The 25,523-nt window shown below is 41.9% G+C and overlaps 1 protein-coding gene across 1 annotated transcript in view; it reads right to left on the reverse strand.

Moving 5' to 3' along the window:
• The window catches only part of LOC124554855, a 1,084,893-nt gene that overhangs the window by 488,777 nt on the left and 570,593 nt on the right, over positions 1–25,523 (reverse strand). Inside the window, exon 2 of the mRNA XM_047128521.1 lies at positions 5,691–5,902. Within this exon, the coding sequence (XP_046984477.1) occupies positions 5,691–5,902 (212 nt within the window). The remainder of the gene's footprint in view (positions 1–5,690; positions 5,903–25,523) is intronic.

A 25,523-nucleotide genomic window follows, 5' to 3' on the forward strand; every position in this document is an offset into this window, starting at 1 on the left:
AGGATACAGGTCAGAAAAGATACTTGGAGGTGGAAACGAGGAGGCAGTTTATGTCACCCAAGGATTTGGAGGGATAAGGCTCTCCACTTTTACTCCGAAGATACATAAATCTATATTATTTGGGGAGGAATGACAGCGGCCTACCTTTGAGTCCCCATCTATCTAAAACTAAGTTATTTACACTCATACACAAACATTTACAAGACGAAACAGTCATCCTTCTCAGTATTATTACGGTGTGTGTGAAATGAGAATGGTTGTACTAATGGTTCATTTTAAGTGCGGGTAAGAGCTAGGATTAAAAAGAATATTTTTTTTTAAAAAAAAGAAGACTGTTGAATACATGGCGAGAGGATCTAATAGATAATAAACGCATCTTTTGAAGTAAATTAGTCTCTAATTAGCTACCAGGATAATAGACTGCAACCTTAATCAGGAAGGGATGGGTAGGGCAGACTGCGTTGCAAAGGATGATAATACCACAAATGATTCCACAGTCAGCAGACTGCGAGAAAACATTTGACTCTGCCAGCAGTTGAGATCCAAGGAACAGAATTTATGTACACCAGTTTACACACAGACTGACCCAGTCGCGTAGCGTAACGCGCAGCGAGATTACTTGCCAGACAGGAAGCCAACCCAACCCGGATAGGATCAGCGCGGCGGTTCAAATGGTTCAAATGGCTCTGAGCACTATGGGACTCAACTCCTGAGGTCATTAGTCCCCTAGAACTTAGAACTAGTTAAACCTAACTAACCTAAGGACATCACAAACATCCATGCCCGAGGCAGGATTCGAACCTGCGACCGTAGCGGTCTTGCGGTTCCAGACTGCAGCGCCTTTAACCGCACGGCCACTTCGGCCGGCTCAGCGCGGCGGATTATCGACTGTACTAAGTGCTCGCGTCAGAATGAGTGTGGTTTTTAAGCCCTTTCACATTATTGTTTGGGGAAATGCTGTAGTGGTCCCCAGTTCCCGCCCCAGAAAATACGGTCACAAACAGAACAAAGTTTACGCAATTCACAAACATTTAGTGAACTCAACTTCCCTCCCTTAGGTAACCGACGACTCTGGTGACAGGGAGGGCATCCGACCGCAGAGTTAAATTAAAAGAATTTGCCAGAACTTGAGTATAGTGCGTTCATACTAGAAGGGGTAAACGCTAACTTAATGAAGAAGTTTAATTATGCAGCAAAGCTACAAGTACCCAAAAGAGAGAAATGTTCACAATTCAGAGAGGAGTCATGCAGCTGGACTGCTTTGACATCAATTATTTTCTTCTGCCTTTACTTTCAAATCATTGAACTGGGATCATGGAATGCGTATAAGCGATCTTAACTGAACAACCTTGGAAGTATGACAATTGGGCTGATGGTGAATTACAGTAAGAAGAAGTTAACATAGGATAAAAATGCTTGAGAGATTAATAAGTAGTACGAACAGTCAACGAATTTACAAACTTAGGACAACATAAAAAAAGCTCCAACAAATAAAAAAGTGTGAGAACTCGCTTAGAATTGATGTGTGAAACTGAATGTTTTATTTAGAAGTAAATTACCAAAATTCATTAAACAAATCTTTATAATTGTGTTACCATCTGCAGTCATTCTTCCCTGATTAATAACTCAATTATGTTTCGTATGCAGAAAAAAATTATCCGTCTATTACCACTAAATGTTTGTTTTGTTTTTAACCAGACATGTTTCATCTATCGGTGTTGGACATCATTAGTGGCATATAAAATAAAACAATTGCTTAGCTCTACATATCCTGTTATGAGACAAAGCTTAACCTGGCAGAAAAGTTTGGTTTTCTTACTACTTATAGTGATAGTATTATGGTTTACCACTTACTTTCGTGTTTACCATTCGTTCCAAGTGCCCATTGCCCCTTGTGTAGCCATTAATTGACTGAAATATAAGTTTTCATTTAATTATACGTGATACGCATCTCACTGACTCTGAACTTGCTTACTGTACGCTGCGGTTGACGTTGCTAGTGAAGGGTTAACTGAGGTATCATGGGAGCTGTAGAACGTACACTGCAGTGGTTTCTTGGGGTGGGGAGGGGCAAACTCTATGTGTGTGTGTGTGTATGCGTATGTATGTTTTGTGTGTTTGTATATTCTTTAAGATAAGCATGTGTGTATGTATATCTATGTTTCATTTTTATTTTTATTTTTGAGTGGTAAGCTGTGACTTACTTGGTATACTGTCCTACTGTAATGTTCAATAGCCATATAAAAATTTAAAGCAAAGAAAAAATAAATCAAATATAGATAATTCAGGTCTCTAAAGAAAGACACATACGCACATATGCCTATAAAACACACACACACACACACACACACACACACACACACACACACACACACACACACACACTCTCCCCCCCCCCCCCCTTACATATTATCCTCCCTTTCCACCTACACATCCTGCTGCACTGCTACCGTTTATACTGGACAGACAATATTACAGAAACAAACAGAAAGATAAAAATGGCTTAGAATTTATTTTGGAAATTGAATGATGCATTCAGAAATAAATTTCCAACGTGCCTTGAACGGGAAGCCCACAGTTGGTCTATAATGCAAATAGTAACTGATGTAAGTGAAACACGGACGTCAAATGTTCCATCAGAACAGAAACTGAGGGTTTCCATCAAGCAGTGGAGAAATGCATGTAGGGTATAATAACAAGGAACAGAAAAGGAAACGAGTGGATGAGAAAAAAGGCAGGCGTAGGGAATGTAGTGCTGACTATTAGGGAATGGAAATGAAGTGGCCACATAGCGACACGAAATGATGGTAGTGGGACTACAGTGAGACTGCTTTAGGATCCTTAGCATAAGAAAAGAAGTTTATGATGACCTAATTAGACAGAGATCTCGGAGGTGTGGTTTCTCCTGTAACTGCTGCCAATAGCTTTTCAAGGTTGATGGAAAGGCATCACTTGTTACATCAAGAGTTCATGCGGAGGTGAAGGAATCGGTGAGACAAACACAGGATGGGATGGACGGCGGGGATGTTAATGTGTTGAGTATGTTTTAGAATACATACTTTTTATATAACTATTGTTTATAATCCTCATCGTCCCTGAGGTGGAGGGAACGCGAGCTGGCAGCGGTCGTGTTGGCTCTCATCATCCTTTGATTACAACAATTAATGCACATAAACAATACATAGAACGAAATAAAAACGAAAATATTTGCTTGATGTGATCTGTCTGACTATAATGGAACTATGTTCTGTTTATTTTCTTAGTGAAGGATTTGGATGCAGACGTGACTCAGCAAGAAGCATTATGAGAAAAAATGTGGGGTGAGTACTAGAAAGGGTCAAGACATGAAATGTAGAGTAGGATTGCAATTTGGATATGGTAGACTTAAAGAAAATATACGAGGTGTGACAATAAAGAAATGAGAATGATTTTCTTTGCAAGATGTGGCAACCATGCAGGCTTGCGTAGGCACAATAACATTAATCTTGGTGTATAATCTGCTTCTAGTCCAAGTGGCACATCGATGCACCTGGTCAGCCATGTGTTGTGCTGTAATAAGTTAGTACGTGTTTGTGGCTCTCGTCACGGAAATGGAACTGCATAACATTGCGCAACGGTATGCCACTTCTTTTTGCGTAGAATTGGGTGAAAACGTGACGACAACTTACAGTAAGCTTCAGAATGCTTTTGGAAAGGAGGTTATGTCAAGACTCAAGTTTTTCGTTGGTATAAAACGTTTAGTGAAGGCAGAAGGAATGTTCTCACAGACGGATGTCAACTTGGCCAGGGTGCGTGAACTCGTACGATCTGATCGAAGATTATCCGTGAAAATGATTTCAGAAGAACTGAACATCAATCTAGAAACGGTTCGTCTAGCAATAACTGAAGATCTAGGTATGAGAAAGATTTGTGCAAAAATGGTCCCCAAAAATCTCAAACCACAACAGTGGGAAACATGGGAAAAATGTGGCAGCCGATCTGTTACAGCAAACGGAAATCAATCCAGTACTGTTGAGCTGTGTTATCACTGGTGACGAAAGTTGGTTTTTTCATTAAGATCCAGAGACATAACGCCAAAGTTCGCAGTGATGCTCAAAGGGATCACCCAGTCCAAGAAAAGCTTGCATGTCAAAGTCAAGAGTGAAATGCATGCTTGTGTGCTTCTTTGATTCCAAGTAAATTGTTCATAAAGAGTGGGCAAACAGTTAACCAATATTACTACAAAGAAATTTTAGAAAGACTTCGTAACAGAGTTCTTCGTGTACGTGCCAACATTGCTTATAATTGAATTCTGCATCACGATAATGCACCATCCCATATTGCTCTGTCAGTACAGCAATTTTTAACCTCAAACCAAATTTCAGTACTATCACAGCCACCTTATTCACCAGATATCACTCAGTGCGACTTTTTCCTATTTCCAGGAGGCAAAATGGCGGTCAAGGGACACCATTTTCAAACAACACAAGATATCCAAAAAGCTATGACGAGGGTCTTGGAGGATATTACAGAAGATGAGTTCCAGAAATGTTACCATCAACGGCAGAAGCGCTGGAAAAAGTGTGTGCAATCAGAAGAGAACTACTTTTAAGGAGACAACACTAAACATGACTAAAACGGTAAGCAACATTTTATTCACATCAGTCTCATTACTTTATTGTCGCACCTCGTATTTCACAGGACAGGTAGGTGTGAGAAAAGATACCACAATCTGTGAGGGGAAAGGTTGCTGAAACTACCCAGGGAAAGGATATGGATAGTGTGGAGATGTAGCGAAAGATGCAGACTTTGCAGCATTTCGGTGTTCCCAAGGCTTTGAGATGCAACATGGTGTTGGGATTCCAGTTCGCGCTGGGTATTCGATTATTGAAGGCGTTCCACGTGTTTGAGGAGACGTGGTATCTTTCGAGCCTGCTGACGATGAGTAAGTGTATAAGGAGACAAAACAGCTAAGATCACCAGTCTCCTGTTCAACCTCCAGTGCAATCAGTGTACCCGAACTGCCCACGTATGTAGTGCATTCTGCGTGCAAGTGTGAGAAAAAATGTTCAAATGTGTGAGAGTTCCTAAGGGACCAAACTGCTTAGGTCATCGGTCCCTAGACTTACACACTACTTAAACCAACGTATGCTAAGAACAACACACACACCCATGCCCGCGGTAGGACTCGAACTTCCGGCGGAAGGGCCCGCACAGTCCGTGACATGACGCCTCAAATCGCGCGGCCACTCCACGCAGCAACGTGAGAAAGTTTTCTAAATGTTTGTGTAGCAGGTATCTGAGGCGGAACGTGGAGACCTGCACGGTATTCACCTAGTGGGATGTGGAAAACTGCTTAAAAGCCATATCCGTGCTGGTGGGCTCAACTACCCATCGTCGTTAATCTACCGATCGGATTTGATCCGAGACTGACATAGCTCTCTGCATTGAAGCGTTCGCGTTATCACGCGCGCCACGGGCGCGTTTTGGAGCCTGGTATACATAAAATATGTACGATGGAGGTTATTCGGGTACAGAGATGGGAGGCGGAGTTGATGGCTCTCAAGTACTTGAAAGGAGTAGTGAAGTTAGGGAGAGGTCGATATACAGCTTTTGTGCAGTACCTTTTTGCAGACTGCAAGAAAAACTGGAAATAAACGAGAACGAGAAGAGCACAGTGAACTACAAAGTAGTGTTGTTGTTACACTCACGAGCAGCGTTATTCCAGGCACAGGGAAGGCCTGTGTGCGTGACGGGTTGCCGTCAGGCATGTAGCGGAAGAACTCGTACTCGTCCTTGTACCACTTGACGGAGTAGAGCGGGGCGCCGTCTGTCGAGTAGTTGCACAGCATGCTCACGTTGTCGCGCACGTCCACCTGCGCGGGCACTCGAAGCTCGATCAGCTGCACAGCGCCGCACGTCCCTGGAAGCACAGATACTTGGATTATTTTATTTGGATTTGAAACTTACAGGCAAACAATTTATTCAACTAACAAACACTCCATTACAAAATGCTTTGTTTTAATCTGGGTCGTGGAGTCTACAACGAAATTCTATAAAGATGTCATTAGATATTTAGTTAGTTAGAAACATGTCCCATAGACCTTTCCACGGTTTCTGACGATGGGACTAGGATTGGTTCAGCTTGGGGGATATGTGTACATTTTTTGTGAATTATTTCTTCTTACGTAACAAATGAATCAATATTTTTGACGACTAACTACGGGTATTTCAATGCTGTACAGCGAACCGTACCTGTTTTTAATGCAATTTTTGTCTGTGGAATAGCATAAGATGTACGAAAGAAATTACTAGATTAGACGCTGTATTAGTTTACTACCTTTCAGGTATTTCATAAAACTTGAAAAATGCTCAAAGAACTTCGTGGTGACATTCTGATATTCTTTCTAAGCCACCGATAGCATTAGTTATGAGTAACTAATGATCATTTGATACCATGGCTGTGTTTTCATATAAGCCGCTGCAGATCAGAGACACAAGAAATCTCACCAGCAATGAATATATCATTAAGTGTGACTTCAATATCTTAGCAATGGTTCCCAGATATAGGAAATGTCGGTAGTGCGTTATTACAATGTGGATTGACAGTAATCTCTCAACAACACAAACTACTTTTGGCCTTAAATGAAGGTTGCAGTCCAATAAGAGGTAGTTGTCTGTAGAAGTACTGCTACCTCAAGAGTTACCAGTTTCGTCAGACTGTGTATCGGAGTCACAGATCCGTTAGTAAGGTTGTCAGACTTCCGATCATTGTAGGTGTAAGATAATCCTGCTCATTGAAGGTTTAACCCCCGACAGCAGTTTTCCCAAACATCAGCAAGCGCCTTGCCAATTTGACCTAAAACTCAATATCACAGAGTTTAAATTCACAGGCAGCGAGCCATAACACCTAGTAATTCCTAATATTACACTCCTTGCTAATACGCCTTAAAGCCCAGTTTTCGTTATTAGCTTAGAAGTTAGTCGAAATATTCTTTTTGACTGTTGATAAAATTTGGAAATGTTACAGCCAATCGGGGTAACTTTGTACCACATTTTTCCATTTTTTCAAAAGGCTGGTCACAAGATAAATTAGCCATCACAACAGACATCACTACAGACATTGTAAAATTTTACATGTATAGTTGGCAAATGCTTGGAAAAACGAAAATGTAGGCTAACTATGCCCTTTTGGAGCAAAATTTCTGTTTTAATATCGGTAAAAAGTTATACCGTCTTTAGGGGAAGAGGGAAAGACTACAGAAATACTCATTAGAAATCACAGAAGTATTAAAATTGTTACCTTTGGTACAAAATAACAAGTACATGAAGTAGTAGCCATTTGAAACAAAAGCATCAAGTGGTACAAAGATATCCTCAACGGTGAAAAGTTACCCTGATTGATTGTATGTAACAAGTCTTTAAACATCATTACATTACATTAATCCTTGTTCCATAGATCATGAATACGACATTTCGTAATGATGTGGAACGTGTCACTTTAACGTAAGGTTTCTTTTCACAAAATAATTAATATTTGTTTTATTTATTTATTTATTTATTTTACAGTTACTACTTCATATCTAACGATTTATCACACCACTTCTTTCAGACATAACTACCATCGTAAGTTCGCTTATGTTGTCCACAGTCTACTAAGACAACAAACAAAGAATCATTAAAAGCCACTACGATGCAGAAACATTTACGTAAATAATATGAAGTACCCACTTGGAGGTGTCTGTGAAGTGGCAGTCGACTGGTTGATGTGGAGACACTCTCTCTTTCCTACTAGCGTTTGTCCGGTCGTACGTGAGCACTGTTTTCAAGATATTTCATTTGAATGTTATTTAACTTTGAGATGGAATGCCGTTTCTGCCGTCACAATCAGCCAAAGACATGGAAGTCACACGAGGAATCTATCTGTTACTCTCGTACACTTTCTTTGTGTCTGCTATCAAATTTCAAATGATTGTACGTCGTACTTTCTGAGGCAGAGATTGGGGACGAGACCATAATTCGCCTAAAAGAGTGGGGAAAGCCGAGTAAGATTAGACACAGGCTTGCGGGGTACCAGACCAGCAGTCGCTAATCTGCGACAATGTGTCGAAGTGTGTCTGTGCCGCAAGATGGCACTCAGCACGTTAAGCTGTACGTCAGGTCGGACTGCCTGTTTGAAAATTTCTGATATAAAAAACTTTCACATTTGTTGGTGTTTCATATAGGAAAATTCTAAATACAGGGTTGCGCTACATTATAAATACTCAAATAAGAGACTAAAATAGTATTTGCAGTTGCTCTCCCATGACAGTTTCTCTTTCTCCAGCTGCTACTCACCTTACACCAGTCTGCTCTTTTTGAGAAGTTCTCTTTTATTTACGCTAGAGTAATCAATCAGCATCTGTTAGTTTCATTCTGAATGAGGTCCCTGGACTTCTTTCTTCATCAAATTTTTTTGCTTGGACGTTTCATCTATTCACACCCAGAGACACAATTGTTTAATTACTCTGAAAGCAGCTATTATCTAGCGCCTTTAGGTTACCAGGAGAAATAACACTTCAATGAACACTTAGCACGTGTAGTACAGAATCCCTGTGTCTCACTGAACTTTCGTTTTTTAGTACTATCTTTGCATTATTGTTAAATAACAAAAAACCAAAAATCAGTGTTGGATTATGAAGCAGTACATTGCTAATACAATGTGTCAGTCGTTTTGTACCCATAATGATGCACACATTACACATCATATTTAATTAACTTGAGAATTGCATGAGCATTGATCGATTTTTATTTAAGTTTCATTTTAATATAAATGTAAATTTCGTGTGACTAGGGCCTCCCGTCGGGTAAACAGTTCGCCGGGTGCAAGTCTTTCAATTTGACGCCACTTCGGCGACTTGGGCGTCGATGGGGATGAAACGATGATGATTAGGACAACACAACATCCAGTCCCTGAGCGGAGAAAATCACCGAACAACCCAGGAATCGAACCCGGGCCCTTAGGATTAACATTTTGTCGCTCAGACCACTCAGCTACCGGTGGCGGACTTAATTTTAATGTAGGCCTGGGATTAAGTGATGTACTCTGTATCACTTTCTGTTTCATTTTCGTCCGTTATGTTAAGATAAAGTTACTAACAGTGCTTCTGTAACCTAACAAATTCATTAACTGTGGTCATAGTGAGTAGGTACTGGTTTCGTGACGTATGAATTAATAGTAAAGTGACTGATAAAAGTACAAAACATATAACCTGATAAATAAGTATACTGAGGTGACAAACGTCATGGGATACGTCCTAATATCGTGCCGGCCGTGGTGGCTGATTGGTTCTAGGCGCGACAGTCTGGACCGCGCGACCGCTACGGTCCCAGGTTCGAATCCTGCCTCGGGCATGGATGTGTGTGATGTCCTTAGCTTAGTTAGGTTTAAGTAGTTCTGAGTGCTAGGGGACTGATGACCTCAGAAGTTAAGTCCCATGGTGCTCAGAGTCATTTTGTACCTTATATCGTGTTGGAAGCTTTTTCTTGCAAGGCGTACTATTGCTGCTCGACGTGGCATGGATTCAACTAGTCGTTGCAAGCCCCTTAAGACATATTGAGCATGCTGCCTCTATTGTTCCATAACTGCGAGCATGTTGCCGATGAAGGGTTTTGTGCACGAACTGGTCTCGCGATTATGTCCCGTAAAAGTTCGATTAGATGCTTGTTGCTAACAGTTGTGGCCCGATGACATTTTGGGTATATGGCTTCGTGGAGTCTGCGTGAGAAGCCGCAAGGGGTAGCCGCGCGATCTGGGCGCCTACTCACGGTCCGTGCGGCTTCCCCCGTCGGAGGTTCGAGTCCTCCCTCGGGCATGGGTGTGTGTGCTGTCTATAGCGTAAGTTAGTTTTAGTTAGATACGTAGTTTGTAGGCTTAGGGACCGATGACCTCATCAGTTTGGTCCCGTGAGGCCTTACCCCAAATCTCGAATTTCCAATTTCTGCGTGAGACTCAAATCCTACCATCAGCTGTTACCATCTGAAATCTGGACTCATCTGAGCAGTCCACGGTTTTCCAGTACTCTAGGGTCTAATCGATATGGTCACAACCCGAGGGAGAGGCACTTCAGGCGATTTCGTGATGTTAACTAAGGTACTCGCGTAGGTCGTCTGATGCCATAGCACATTAACGCAGATTTTCACGGTAGTATCATAACGGATACGTTCGTCATACGTCCCACATACATTACTGCGATTATTTTACGCAGTATTGTTTGCTAGAACTGACAACTCCATGCAAACGCCGCTGCTCTCAGTCGTTAAGTGAAGGCCGTCGGCCACAGCGTTGTCCGTGGTGAGAGGTAATACATGAAAGTTGGTGCACTCTTGATACTGTGCATCTCGGAATACTGAATTCCCTAATTATTTCCGAAATGGAATTTTCTGTGCATCTTGCTACAATTACCACTCCGCGTACAAAGTCAGTTGATTCCCATCTTGCAGAGAAGTTACGTCGGAAAACTGTTCAAATGAATCACTTGGGTACAAATGACAGCTTCACCAATGCACTGTAATTTTATGACTTGTGTACGGGACACTACCGGTATCTGCAAATGTGCACATCGCTATCCCCTGACTGTTGTGGCCTCGATGTATATTTGTGCAGATTTGTATAGTATGCTTTAAATGGTGTCCCTATTTAACAGATTAGTGAATTTGGTTTAAAACTATCAGAATAACAGCTGCTTCACTGGTTATCCTTCTTTATGTTCCCCACTGGTAGCAAAAGTAAAGCCAATTCCAAATTTGATATCATCTTCCATCGTACAGTTTTTACATAATATTCACTAGACCCTTCAGTCGAAAGAAAGTTCGGTAGGGCTACTTGTTTATTGCAGTAAGCCAGGTGCATCACGATAAACTGAAGTCGGCTAACCACCAATTGCCATAACTTTATTTTGTTCCAGGGTAAAGCTACAATAAATTTACTCTACGCACAGGAAAAGTTAATTTCACTGTGACTAAACTGGCATGTGGACGTTCAAAGTTAATCTTTTAATCATTATCGCCTTGGAATGATTTTCTATGCAATGTGTGAAATTAAAATTGAATGCCACTTAGGAAAACGTATAAAGGTGAGAATTTAGAACGGAAATCTTTCCTGATAATTTCTGATAGCTAGAGTAAAGTTCATTTAATTCTGAATGAAAGGAGTTTTCTCAATGCTACAGCATAAGTTTCAGATACAGTCCTCTTCATTATATACACCGGATAATAATAATAAAAAATGAGTTTTTGTTTCATCAGTACACAGTACATTGTTGTAAGTACTTGTAAGAGAGACTTTTCAGTTTTTTTTCTTTTTTTTTAGTGGTATACTGCTCGAAACGTTGTTGTTGTTGTTATGTTAACTGCTGCCGTTTGCAGGGCACCTTCATAACCGTTTTTCTTTTCTGTGTGCTACAATTACAACGTCTGGAGTCATTTTTTTTTCTTTTCTTTCGGGTTCAGTTTCCCTTTTTTGCAGCTTCTGTACTCTCTGGGCTTCATATTTTTATGCCTATTACTACGTCTTCACTTTTCTTAGTGCTTCACTATTTAATCGCATTTAAAGGTGGCCTTTAGCACCTCATAAGTAATAGCCAAGGAATTTTCCACAAAGTGCGAGCTTGTGCTCTGCTTTTATTACTCGTATCAGTTATTTGGTACGTCTTTGGCGGAAAAATGAGGATAAAACGTCGTAGAAGCTGCGTGACACCAGGTTTGCAAGAAATATCCTAATCATGGTAAATGAAAAAGAAACAGCCCGCAGTCGTTCTCCAAGAAGCGAATGATGTGTTAAGTTCTTCCCAGGAAGCGTTGTACGCTGCTCGGCAGTTTTTCTTTTTTCTTCGCTGCGCCCTTGGCGTTTGGTGCCTGCCCATGCCTCTCGCCATCCCTACACCCCTCCCCTCTTTTTCTCTGTCGCTTGGTATAGGTGTGTGTGGGTGTGCGAGGTCAGGAGAAGGAAGTTCGCCCGGAGGTCTGCAGTAACGAGCTGCCTTCTTCACTGATCGGCTGCCCATCCAGAAAACCGTTGAGCAGAATCATGCGGATCTCGTATTACGTCGTCATGTGTTGCAGTACGTCCTCTAATGTTCTCGAATTTCCTTAGGCAGACGCCTACTGCGTGAGTTACACGCGATTATTTGTCCATAGGACAGCGTCTTTGCACATATAGTTTTTATTCTAGGTCACAAAGTATTTTACATTCTGGGCTTTCGCAGCTATCGACAAGCACAGTGTTATGAAGAATTCCGCTGACAGCTTGTTCAATACTTGTTTTATTGGCACACAACCGGTTTCACCGCTTAAAGCCGCATCATAAGGTGCAACAATGTTAAAGGGTCGTAGGTACCCATATTATCCAGTGAATATTGTATACTTTATTTTGGTGAACGATGGGTGAATAAATACGTGATCCAATAATTTCGTAAAATTTGCTGTTGTGTGGATCATGCAGTTACAGACATTTGTTTTAAAATTTGCCTGCATCGCTGTGACGTCAGGGCAGCCCGTTCTTGGGAAGGGTGGAAGCGGCACTCAAAAGCTACTAACAAGGACTCTTTAGTGCTAACTCGAATGGGAGTCGCTGGAACAATTTTTTCACTGCTGCTACTCTTTGTAATAGCCCGCCACTTTTGTGCATAAGACGGGTCCTTTCTAACCTTGTTGGCTGGAAAGAAGAAGACGGTGTTTTTCTGATATTCTAGTGATAAAGTTTAGAGTAGCGGCATTTGTAGCTGATTGCAGAACAGGTCTGTTAACGCCAATGTACATTTCGCGTAAGAGCCGCGTAGAGTCGGTAAGTGAAATTAGGTTTCGTGCGGAAGCTAGAGGCATTCATTACTTCGTCGGTCCATTTGCGAATAACTAGGAAATAACAAGTAGCTCTACAAGGTACTGTCCGTCTACAACTAGATCTACATAGATACTCCACAAGCCCCCATAGGTTTTGGAAGGTGCCTGTACCATTACTAGTCATTTCCTTTCCTGTTCCTAGAGCAAACACAACGAGAGAACATCGACTGTCTATATGCCTCCTTATGAGCCATAATTTCTCGTATTTTATCTTCGTGGTCCTTACGCGAGATGCACGTTGGTGGCATTAGGAAATTTCTGCAGGCTGCTTCAGATGCCGGTTCTGTATGTTTTCCCAATAGTGTTCATGGAGAAGAACGTCACCTCCGGGGCTTCCCATTTGAGTTCCCGAAGCACATTCCTAACACTTACGTGTTGTTATAAACTACCGGTAATAATTCTAATAGCCTGACACTGAATTACTTCGATGTCTTCCTTTAATCCGACCTGGTGCGGATCCAGAACACTGGAGCAGTACTCAAGGACAGGCGGCACTAGCATCCTATACGTGGTCTCCTTTGCGGATGAGGCACACTTTCCTGAAACTTGTGCTGTCTTATGGAGTATACATGTAGATGAAGACGCAGATGTTTGACGTCCCGTGAACAACGAGGCCGTTACAGATGGACCGTAAGCTCGTATTGAAGAAGGACTGAGGAAGAGACCGCCATAATCCTTTCAAGTAATGTAGAAAAACGACGTAAGACCTAAATATCGATCGTCGGACGGGAATTTGAAATGCAGTTCTGCCGCAAGAAAGCCAGTGTTTTACCACACGAGGCGCTATAAGTGTTGAGCAAACATTCTAAACAATTAGTTGAAAAAACATTGACCACAGCTCGCGGAGGTTGATCAAAGGGGGTCACACCCCATTCTACGAGGTCACAAACAAGCACTACAGAAATGACATCAGCTGTCAGCATTGGCACCCTTCTTGTCCCTCGTGGGATTCACCCAAGTTTTGGGAACATTGTGGTGATGTATTATGTGTAGGATCGTATGCCACGCCTACCTATGCTGTAGAGATCATAAGTTGTAGTCTGTCGTCACATCGATGACAGGCTCGTTACAGAGTATACCCTCTGAAATAACCAGGATATTGGCCAGGTACTATTAAAAGGAGCCTTCGTGGCATTTAGGAAGGCCACGTACAAATCTGAACGGCCGCTACTCCAGAAGGCAAATCGAGCCCCTTACCCATTGTGCCTCCTTGGTCAGTGGCGCTGCAAGCATGAGATCGGATGATGGGTGCTGCTATGTTTCACCAGTCAGAGATGGTAGAGGCGTATTAGAGGATATCATTTTATCCCATCAATTGCCTAATGTGTGCTTCGACATAACCGTACCTTACTAACGGGGTGTTCCAATGTACGAGTATACAACTATTCACCAGCCCAGCCGCACTTTGCCCATTGCCACTAACCGCTGTGTCCTGTGACGTTTTACGAGTGCAACCAAACGTTCATGTGTGTATAAACACACATGAAGAAAATACGTCATATGAACATGAGTCCAGTATTGCTTCTATCAAGTTTAGAGCCAATTGTCTAATATCTCTCGATTCCAGCGATTTGAAAAAGGACTTGGAGCAGCACACAGCAGGTTTGTCAGCCGCACCTCCAGGTGTCACAGCAAGCACGTCACTTCAAGAGGACTGTCACTGAACCCTCAGTCACGTCCATTTTCGAATTTAACTTTTACCATGCTTTTCTGGACTTGAACTTTTGATATGGAGCTATGACTATGTATTGTTGTGTAAGGCGGTTCTGGCACTGTTCATCGGTTCGGCTCTGGTCTCACGTGACTTTCAGTAGTAAAGTTCGCTTTCTGCGCCATTTTTATCCACCGATGTATCGTCACACTCTGCATTTTTCTAGGCAGTGACCTGCATGGTTCGTGTGACGCTACGAGACAAAAAATTAGTGCAACTCTTTGTAGTACATTAATCGTGAGGGACACACTTGAAGATGACGAAATGGTCTACCACATGAAACTCTTTATTGTATGGAACTCTTGACTATGTCTGCTTCAGCTATAATTCCTTGGTTAGCCGCTATTGTTTTGAGTTCAATTTCGCTGAAGGTAATTTTCATATGTGACTCACTTCATAACCTAACTCACATGTATGTCATCTATTTTAAGTGATCTCGTTGGACTTGCAAAAGATATAATTGTTTACTAGTGTTCATCTCATACTTGGTTTTCGTTTAACGAAAGTGTACAAAAATACGAAGTTGACAGATGCCTATCTGACGTGAGGATTTAGTATATGTTACTGGAAGTGCCGCTTAACGTTTCTGTCAGGTGGGATTGTTACAGTGATGATGACCCGCGAAGACGGAACAGGTATGTATGTAGAAGAATGTATGCATGTATGTTTATGTGTGGTTTTTGCGAGGAGATGCTGTGGACGTTCGCCAGTTGCTATTGCTCAGCATTTTCTGCACTGTGGACTGTCCATCCGCTGTAATAATGCGTGATATTCGACGATAATCCCTTTTCTAAGGAAAGTGGTTTAACATAGTAAATATGACCCCTGGGGTTACATCTGTATTGTATTTAGTGGATGACTGTGAAGTCTGATTGGGTATTGCAGTGTTATGTTTAGGTTACTACCGGCGACTACGGAAGTGTAAGGGAGGGGAAGAAGCTCTATGCTGGCACATAGGAAGGAAGGTAGAAGATGGGGGTTTAACATCCTGATGGCAATGAGATCCTTAGGAACTGTGCTTGAACTCAGGATGGGGAATGCAATCACCTGTGTCCCTTTGAGAGGTAGCATCCTGCCACTTGCTTGAAACAATTTATGGTAACCATGGAAAACTCACAACTGGTTGGCTGTATGTAGATTAGAATCGTCACCATCGGCTAGGCGAGTCTGGTGTCTTAGAACTGCATCTTCTCGTTCGGGCCTTACTTGGCTAGAATACCACCATTCGGGTGTCCAACGTGGCTCTCTCGTTTGAACGGAGTACAAAAAATGGGTCACCTTATTTTATTATGAGACTTAAACTTCAGATTAACGCACTGTATTGTGATCACGAACTGTACGCGACTTATTGTCCTCCCCGTTTAGTAAAGACACTACAAATAAAGATAAATATTCAATTACCTGAAGCGAAACCCCAAGACAGTGATGAACACCGACATATTAGTGTGAAAGCTATTTTTGCGATGGGTTTCTGTTTGCTCTTTAGGCAACTTTTTGTTTTCCTATTACTGGAACCAAAGCCATTCAGAGTGTTTTTAATTAAGAGAAAACGCGGAACTGTACATGACTGACAAGTTTCGAGAGTTTCATCAAAAACACTTTTCCAAGAATTGCGCAAATCAGCAGCAATTTCTGGTCCTCCGTGGGAAGGATTTTTATTAATTCCAGAGCGGCCACAGTGCCTGTTGGTGTTGTTAACCGAGTTAGGACGGCTAAAAGAGCCGCAACCTACGGCCCAAAGACTCGCGACGGGCGTCCAGCGCTACATCTACATCGCACTCCTCGCTACTGCAACGCAATTTCCTGTGAATATATATGCAAGCATTTACCGCCCGAGTGGAACCAGGCGTTCGTATAAAACACTACTGCAAGTCGTAACCAGAATACCAATGATGCTGCCTTAAGCATGTTTGTGATGTACTATATTATGGAAATTCGTATGCGAGGTAACGCAAAATGTGAGAAGCAAACATGCAGCAGAAAACATTTTGCATATTTGCACACGGTTTCAGTTTAACTTTACACATAGTACTAAATACGTGCTATTCTCTTGGTAGGTTATTGGTATTTTGCTCAGCTGGGTACCTGGTCTTGTCAAAATGTATTCGTAAAAACTGCACTAAGGTAGATGTAACAAAATAGATTTTACACAAAAAAAGAGACTACCAAAACTAACATTTAAATGGATATTCCCGGATGAAATAACAGTAAAAGTTCCATTAAAAGGAAGAGAATAATCAAGGTAATTTATAAAACAAGAGAGATGTCGGAGAAACAAGCGCACGAGGCAGTTAACAGTTAACACAATAGACGAGTGATAACCTCAGTTATGGTCCAGCGAAACAGCCCGTTAGCTTTCTCTCATGTTCAAGATAACAAATTGCTGTTCCACCGCTTGAAATTCATTTCTCTTCATATATGTTTGTGAACAATGTGCTCTTTTATTTCATCCACGGCTGCTTTTATTGTTGTTAAGGCCACGTCTGTACAAAATATTTCACTCGAAATGTATTTCCGCGGCAAATCACAAGCTAGTTTTGCCTACTGTTCACCGCCCATTTTATATGAGCATGGCTGGACCCGCTAACAGCGAACCTACCAATTATTTAAGATTTCTTTCGTTATTGTGGAGGCATTCGTTAGGGCATATTTATGTTTATATAAAGAAGTTCTGAACGACGCTTACGATATTTGGTATACTTTCATACACATTGTAATGAACCTTCTAGCTTAAAATACAACAGTTACTACGACATCACAAAACATCATCAAAATACGGAAAAGTAATACCTGCAAAGAAATTCATAACACTTTCTTTCAAACTGTGTATTTAAACTCTGCTCAAAATGAGCAGACGTTCTTTATATACTGCGTGTATTTAGAAAGTAAATAGATGCTAGTAAAAATGGTTCAAATGGATCTGAGCACTATGGGACTTAACATCTGAGGTCATCAGTCCCCTAGAACGAACTACTTAAACCTAACTAACCTAAAGAGATCACACACATCCATGCCCGAGGCAGGATTCGAACCTGCGACCGTAGCAGTCGCGCGGTTCCAGACTGAAGGGCCTAGAACCGCTCGGCCACCAGATATTAGTAATTTTCCTTTTACAATAATTTTAAAATTAAACTTATTTAGGAGGGTTGATATTACGTTCTTAGATATGACATTGCGTTAATTATAACTTAGTGGTAGAGTGAGCAGCAGTTAGCGCCTGTTTGCTGATGACGCCGTAATGTTTGGGGAAGTGTTGCCTTAAGTGACCGTAGGAGTACATATTTTGAGTGGAACAGTAATAGAATGACTAGTTATGTCAGAAGTCTCATTCCCCTATGCACCGTATGGTGAGCTGTAGAGTATGGATGTTGGCGTGGATAAAAACTTGAGACTCAATAAACAACTGATTTTAATGGTTAATGAAAACCATCTCAGCCGTATTATTACAAATTTATCATGTTAAGACCGCCATCGTACTTGGAACATAGTTAAGTTGCCCAGATGTGCTAAATCCATGCCATAAATCGTCTGGTGGTCGTAGATTAGGTTACAAGCCAAATCCAGGTACAATGATCACACACATTCTGCCAACCGCCTGGTGGACGTATTGTGAGCAGACTCAGAATGTTGCATTAAGCACTATCTGGAAACTATGTCGTAGTTCACCTAGGTTCAGCGCGGCAGATTTCTCACCGAGAGGTACGGATTCGATTCCCAGCCGGGTCGGAGATTTTCTCCAGCCAGGGGACTGTGTGATATGTTGTCCTCGCCTTCGTACCGTCATTACTGTCACTAAAATCATCTGCATGGCGTCATATGACAAGTCTAAGACTATGTAACTTCGTACCAGGGTACAGCTTGGCCCTTATGAATGTTCTGAGTTGTCGAAACACATTGCCGTATCATCCACTGTTCAGATGGCTCTATGGGCACATCCCACAAACCAATTAAAAATTTTTACCTCTGAAATGAGGTGCTAAAGCGTCTTTGACATAATGACAGACAAAACACTCCCTGATCAACGCATTAAACTTAACTTTGAGTTATATTATTATGTGGGTTTAAGCTGTGTTACAATTAAAGGTCACAACCTAATAATTCTTTCGTGTGTATGCCATTCTTCTGGGTGAACTTCTTAAACTGTGTCGACAGGTTTACGCTAACTGGTTAAAATAATGACTGTAGCAATGTGACAATGGGGGACGAATTCCAATGAATAGTGTGTCTTGATGGTAGGGGTGAGATTTTTCATTTTTGAGTTTCCACTTTCTATATTTATTTCTGTGAACTAGAAATACCGTGAAGAAACAAATTTAATATTAGGAAGGATTTGTATAGCCCACATGTTCACGATACACATGAAAATATGGTGGGATTATCTATTTTGTTCTGGAGGTAGATTTTATGTGGGTGATTGAGCACAACTTAACGTTGACGCCAGAGGACTTTTGACTTCAGAGGTTGTTCCTCTGAGTTGCTGTAACCTAGAATATATTAGACCCATGCTGTGAATACTCTTAACCACCATAACCAAATCTTGTAAAAACCGACATTCCGTTTAAGGAGACGGTGATAGACTTATTACACGTTTTTCAACACAGTTATCCTTTATGAAACTATCATGACCTGTTTAGGCCTGCAATGGTCATCTTCAGATGCTACCATACAGCAAAGAAAAACTTCCATTAAGACCTGAAGCAGAGTTTTCCTAGGTCTTCTTGAGAGCTAAGTTATGTGCTGTCAACATACATGTGGTTCATACCTGTGGGCGTTGTCAAGTAAATATAGTACAGGAAATCAGGAAATTTTATGCAGTGCGTAAAGGGTATAAATACAGATATTCCTGTTGGTGACTGACGACGGTGTACTGAACAACATCACATCAGCATTTACGTCATTTGCAGACTACTAATTATAGCCATTAGAAGTCGTATGTTTAAGGATGCTTAGTAGCACCAATTAAACGTGGCAAGAGCAAGCCGTTAATGGTTATTTTGCCTGAATAGTAGGTCTGTGTATAGTAACGACCTTGCAGGAAACATCAGGTCGTAATGTTTGTGACTTATTTGTGGAGAGTGTGTTCGACATTGAGAAAAATCAACCAACACGCTAATATGTGTACGTATTAAGGTACCACATATACCAAATGTACCACATGTACGGACTCGTGGCGGCAACATATTAGACCTTCTGGTGACAAACAGACCCGAACTATTTGAAACAGTTAACGCAGAACAGGGAATCAGCGATCATAAAGCGGTTACGGCATCGATGATTTCAGCCGTATATAGAAATATTAAAAATGGTAGGAAGATATTTCTGTTTAGCAAAAGTGACAAAAAGCAGATTACAGAGTACCTGATGGCTCAACACAAAAGTTTTGTCTCAAGTACAGATAGTGTTGAGGATCGGTGGACAAAGTTCAAAACCATCGTACAATATCCGTTACATGAGTATGTGCCAAGCAAGATCGTAAGAGATGGAAAAGAGCCACCGTGGTACAACAACCGAGTTAGAAAATTGCTGCGGAAGCAAAGGGAACTTCACAGCAAACATAAACATAGCCAAATCCTTGCAGACAAACAAAAATTACGCGAAGCGAAATGTAGTGTGAGGAGGGATATGCGAGAGGCCTTCAATGAATTCGAATGTAAAGTTCTATGTACTGACTTGGCAGAAAATCCTAAGAAATTTTGGTCTTATGTCAAAGCGGTATGTGGATCAAAACAAAATGTCCAGACACTCTGTGACCAAAATGGTACTGAAACAGAGGATGACAGACTAAAGGCCGAAATACTAAATGTCTTTTTCCAAAGCTGTTTCACAGAGGAAGACTGCACTGCAGTTCCTTCTCTAGATTGTCGCACAGATGAGAAAATGGTAGATTTCGAAATAGACGACAGAGGGATGGAGAAACAATTAAAATCGCTCAAAAGAGGAAAGGCCGCTGGACCTGATGGTATACCAGTTCGATTTTACACAGGGTACGCGAAGGAACTTGCCCCCTTTCTTGCAGCGGTGTACCGTAGGTCTCTAGAAGAGCGTAGCGTTTCAAAGGATTGGAAAAGGGCACAGGTCATCCCCGTTTTCAAGAAGGGATGTACAGAACTATAGACCTATATCTCTAACGTCGATCAGTTGTAGAGTTTTGGAACACGTATTATGTTCGAGTATAATGACTTTTCTGGAGACTAGAAATCTACTCTGTAGGAGCCCGAATCTCGTGGTCGTGCGGTAGCGTTCTCGCTTCCCACGCCCGGGTTCCCGGGTTCGATTCCCGGCGGGGTCAGGAATTTTCTCTGCCTCGTGATGGCTGGGTGTTGTGTGCTGTCCTTAGGTTAGTTAGGTTTAAGTAGCCCTAAGTTCTAGGGGACTAATGAGCATTGATGTTCCCATAGTGCTCAGAGCCATTTGAACCATTTTTTTTTTGTAGGAAGCAAGATGGGTTTCGAAAAAGACGGTCGTGTGAAACCCAGCTCGCGCTATTCGTCCACGAGACTCAGAGGGCCATAGACACGGGTTCACAGGTAGATGCTGTGTTTCTTGACTTCCGCAAGGCGTTTGATACAGTTCCCCACAGTCGTTCAATGAACAAAGTAAGAGCATATGGACTATCAGACCAGTTGTGTGATTGGACTGAGCAGTTCCTACATAAAAGAACGCAGCATATCATTCTCATTGGAGAGAAGTCTTCCGAAGTAAGAGTGATTTCAGGTGTGCCGCAGGGGAGTGTCGTAGGACCGTTGCTATTAACAATTTACATAAATGACCCGGTGGATGACATCAGAAGTTCACTGAGGCTTTTTGCAGATGATGCTGTGGTGTATCGAGAGGTTGTAACAGTGGAAAATTGTACTGAGATGCAGAGGATCTGCAGCGAATTGACGCATGGGGCACGGAATGGCAATTGAATCTCAATGTAGACAAATGTTAAGTGCTGCGAATACATAGAAAGATAGATCCCTTAACATTTAGCTACAAAATAGCAGGTCAGCAACTGGAAGCAGTTAATTCCATAAATTATCTGGGAGTACGCATTAGGAGTGATTTAAAATGGAATGATCATATAAAGTTGATCGTTGGTAAAGCAGATGCCGGACTCAGATTCATTGGAAGAATCCTAAGGAAATGCAATCCGAAAACAAAGGAAGTAGGTTACAGTACGTTTGTTTGCCCACTGCTTTAATACTGCTCAGCTGTGTGGGATCCGTACCAGATAGGGTTGATAGAAGAGATAGAGAAGATCCAACGGGGAGCAGCGCGCTTCGTTACAGGATCATTTAGTAATCGCGAAAGCGTTACGGAGATGATAGATAAACTCCAGTGGAAGACTGCAGGAGAGACGCTCAGTAGCTCGATACGGGCTTTTGTTAAAGTTTCGAGAACATATCTTCACCGAAGAGTCAAGCAGTATATTGCTCCCTCCTACGTAAATCTCGCGAAGAGACCATGAGGATAAGATCAGAGAGTTTAGAGCCCACACAGAAGCATACCGACAATCCTTCTTTCCACGAAGAATACGAGACCGGAATAGAAGGGAGAACCGATAGAGGTACCCAGGGTACCCTCCGCCGCACACCGTCAGGTGGCTTGCGGAGTATGGATGTAGATGTAGATGTAGAATATCTGCACTTACAGATTTTACACCCAGTATATAAAGCTAAGTGTACTTTTCCTTTCCTAGTCGTTTTGATAGATGTGAGCGTATTCACTCCTGAAAACCATAAAATATGACAATAATATTTCAATCAGTTAGTCATAAAACATGAAAACAGAATGCAGCTTTATTGAAATAGTAAAACCTATTTAAAACAGAGTGAGGTCTTTGAAGTACAAGAGACAGACTGGCAAACTTTATGGTACAAAAAGGGTGGTTATAATTGAACTTTCGCTACTCGAGAGATCCCCCATGATAAACCAGTGATTGTAGGACAATCAAACTATGCGTAAACACTTGTAAGGACATGGGAAGGAGAAATAACTAACAAATGATTGAAAGAAACACATTTTAATTTCCACATGAGAGGGTAACGATTGTTATTTGCGTGCAGATTACAGATTGCAAACGTTGCTCATTTTTAGGACTGTCTATATCGCCAGCACTGGAAATACCATTTCACAACAGTTCGTTGCACATTTCGAACAGTGGTCCATGAAATGCTCAGCTATCGAGACGCAGCTCGAGCACGGCTTGAAGACCGCACACTGCGTTCAGCATTCTCAGTCATGGCAACAGTAAATTCTTCAACAGTCTGTGGAGCAATTGGCCATCGGCTTCTATCAGGAGCCATTCCCTAATTGACGGTTAATTTCAACTTTCGAACATTGTTCTTCAACCCCGGTGCGGAAGAGGACCTCTCTACACTCCTTTAATACATTGGTACTAGCGAAGAGCAGAAAATGCTGCTGTTATTTTGATAAAACGGCTTTACGAGTAAAGCCCTATGCACCTTTTCCAGACCCATGGTGACTGCAGCCGTAATGCACACTGATGCTTATGATTCAACCCTAAGTCGCCATACCAGTAACAGTACCTAACGGCAAGTCATGAAACTACCATACCAACAACGCATATCCTGCAGCGCCGAGTCCGAACATTATGCCTATAATGTTTTGTACCCGTCCGGTAAATACTTTTCTGTCTACGCTGGCTCAAGCAGCGAGAGACTAATTCTAACTACCCTGTATCTCCAGTGCCTAACAGCACTGTACTTCGGGCTTCTAGATGTTTATGCCACTGCGCATAAGCTTAGAAGGAGCGATGCAGAATGGATGAAAAGGGCAGTTCCCTGTTGCAGCTCGCTGGCATGCTTCTTCTGGCTCAGGGGTGTTAATATTAGCTGGGTAGATGATACGAAGTGCAGACGCTGCCCGGACGCCACAATGTTGCACTCGTTCACATGGAGGCTACATCATCAGCTGAAGCATGTATGTAGGACTCAGTGACTACCTCAAATAAACATATCATCGTAAATAATAAAATATAATGAGTTTGGAATTTATGCACTTTGTAATATTTACGACAATCTGTTTAGTTCTTAATACATGCTCCAGCTGATAATGGGGACTATCTGCGAGTGAGTGCCGGGCTGCGTCTACAGTTCTTAGCATCTGCCCAGATAACGCAAACATCTCGCAGCCGGAAGGAGTCTGCCAGCGAACAGTAACAACAAAGTGCCCTCCTGGTTGTCCATTCAGTTGTCGCCTCTCTAAGCTTACGTGCAGTGGCGTAAACATCTAGCAGCCTGAAGTGCAGCACCATCAGGAGATGTAAATACAGTATGTGCCATAAGGATTGCTGCTCCCTCTCTTTTATTGTAACGATTATCTGTTTCAAATAAGTTTTACTGTTTTAACTGCTTTCATGCATCAAGAATAATTGATTGAACCTTATTGTAGTATTTCTCATATTTTATTATTTTCACGAGATAAGTTTGTTCGCATCTTGCGCAACGTTTAGGGATGGGAAAGTCCATTTAGTTGTATATGTATAATTCCCTGACTTCGGACATACTGCTCAGGCGACAATTCACCAGATGCCATATGTTAATAGCACTGTACTTGGCTCACAAGCCGGCCAGAGTGGCCGAGCGGTTCTAGATGCTACAGTCTGGAACCGCGCGACCGCGACGGTCGCGGGTTCGAATCCTGCCTCGGGCATGGATGTGTGTGATGGCCTTAGGTTAGTTAGGTTTAAGTAGTTCTAAGTTCTAAGGGACTGATGACCTCAGAAGTTAAGTCCCATAGTGCTCAGAGCCATTTTTTTTTGGCTCACAAGTATAACTAGTAAAAAATTTGTACTTGTTGCAGCTCTCAGTATAAGCTTTTCTTTTGTGTATTGTGGCATCTGACGATGACCACGTTGAACCAAACACGTTGATGACGATGTCATAGAAAGTGACTGTGTAAAAGCTAATAAAAACTGTAGAACCGTAACTACGAGTGTCTATTGGCGCACGGAGATACTCGCAGTCAGGCCTCATCATCCCTCATTAAAAATCATTCATTTATATTTTCAAGTATTGGCCGCCTAAATAGATGTAAGTGCTGTTATAAAACCGAGCGCTTTCTCTTCAGCATGAAAATGGAGAAGCCTTAAAATTAAGTGTCTTATGTTAATCACAGTGTTATTGGAGGTAATCATAACGTAAGAAAGAAGCATGTAGCTAATTCGAAGGTTCACTGTTTAAAGAAAGTAACTATAAGAGATGTGTATCCAACCGTCACATCAGTTTTCAAATGGTTCAAATGGCTCTGAGCACTATGGGACTCAACTTCTGAGGTCATTAGTCCCCTAGAACTTAGAACTAGTTAAACCTAACTAACCTAAGGACATCACAAACGTCCATGCCCGAGGCAGGATTCGAACCTGCGACCGTAGCGGTCTTGCGGTTCCAGACTGCAGCGCCTTTAACCGCACGGCCACTTCGGCCGGCACATCAGTTTTCCTTGCAGGAGCTTACTTTCCCCAATTAGTATAAAACTAAATTTTATAACGTACACTACAGGAAACGGACTTCCGAATTAGATGAATTCGTAGAAGGAAACGTCATCAACTTGATCTCTTACTTTAAGAAGAAAATTTCAGCCCCAGAAATCAAAAAAATGTTCAGATGTGTGAGAAATCTTCTGGGACTTAACTGCTAAGGTCATCAGTCCCTAAACTTACACACTACTTAACCTAAATTATCCTAAGGACAAACACACACACCCATGCGTGAGGGAGGACTCGAACCTCCGTCGTTATCAGCCTCACAGTCCATCCCCAAAAATCGATCCCAGACGAAAATTTGTTCTATAATTCTTATGGTACGCAGTTATGACTTTAGAGTACAACTTCTGAGCCGGCCGGGGTGGCCCAGTGGTTCTAGGCGCTACAGTCTGGAACCGCGCGACCGATCGGTCGTAGGTTCGAGTCCTGCCTCGGGCATGAATATGTGTGATGTCCTTAGGT

This window comes from Schistocerca americana, chromosome X, assembly GCF_021461395.2.
Source record: "Schistocerca americana isolate TAMUIC-IGC-003095 chromosome X, iqSchAmer2.1, whole genome shotgun sequence".
NCBI lineage: Eukaryota > Metazoa > Arthropoda > Insecta > Orthoptera > Acrididae > Schistocerca > Schistocerca americana.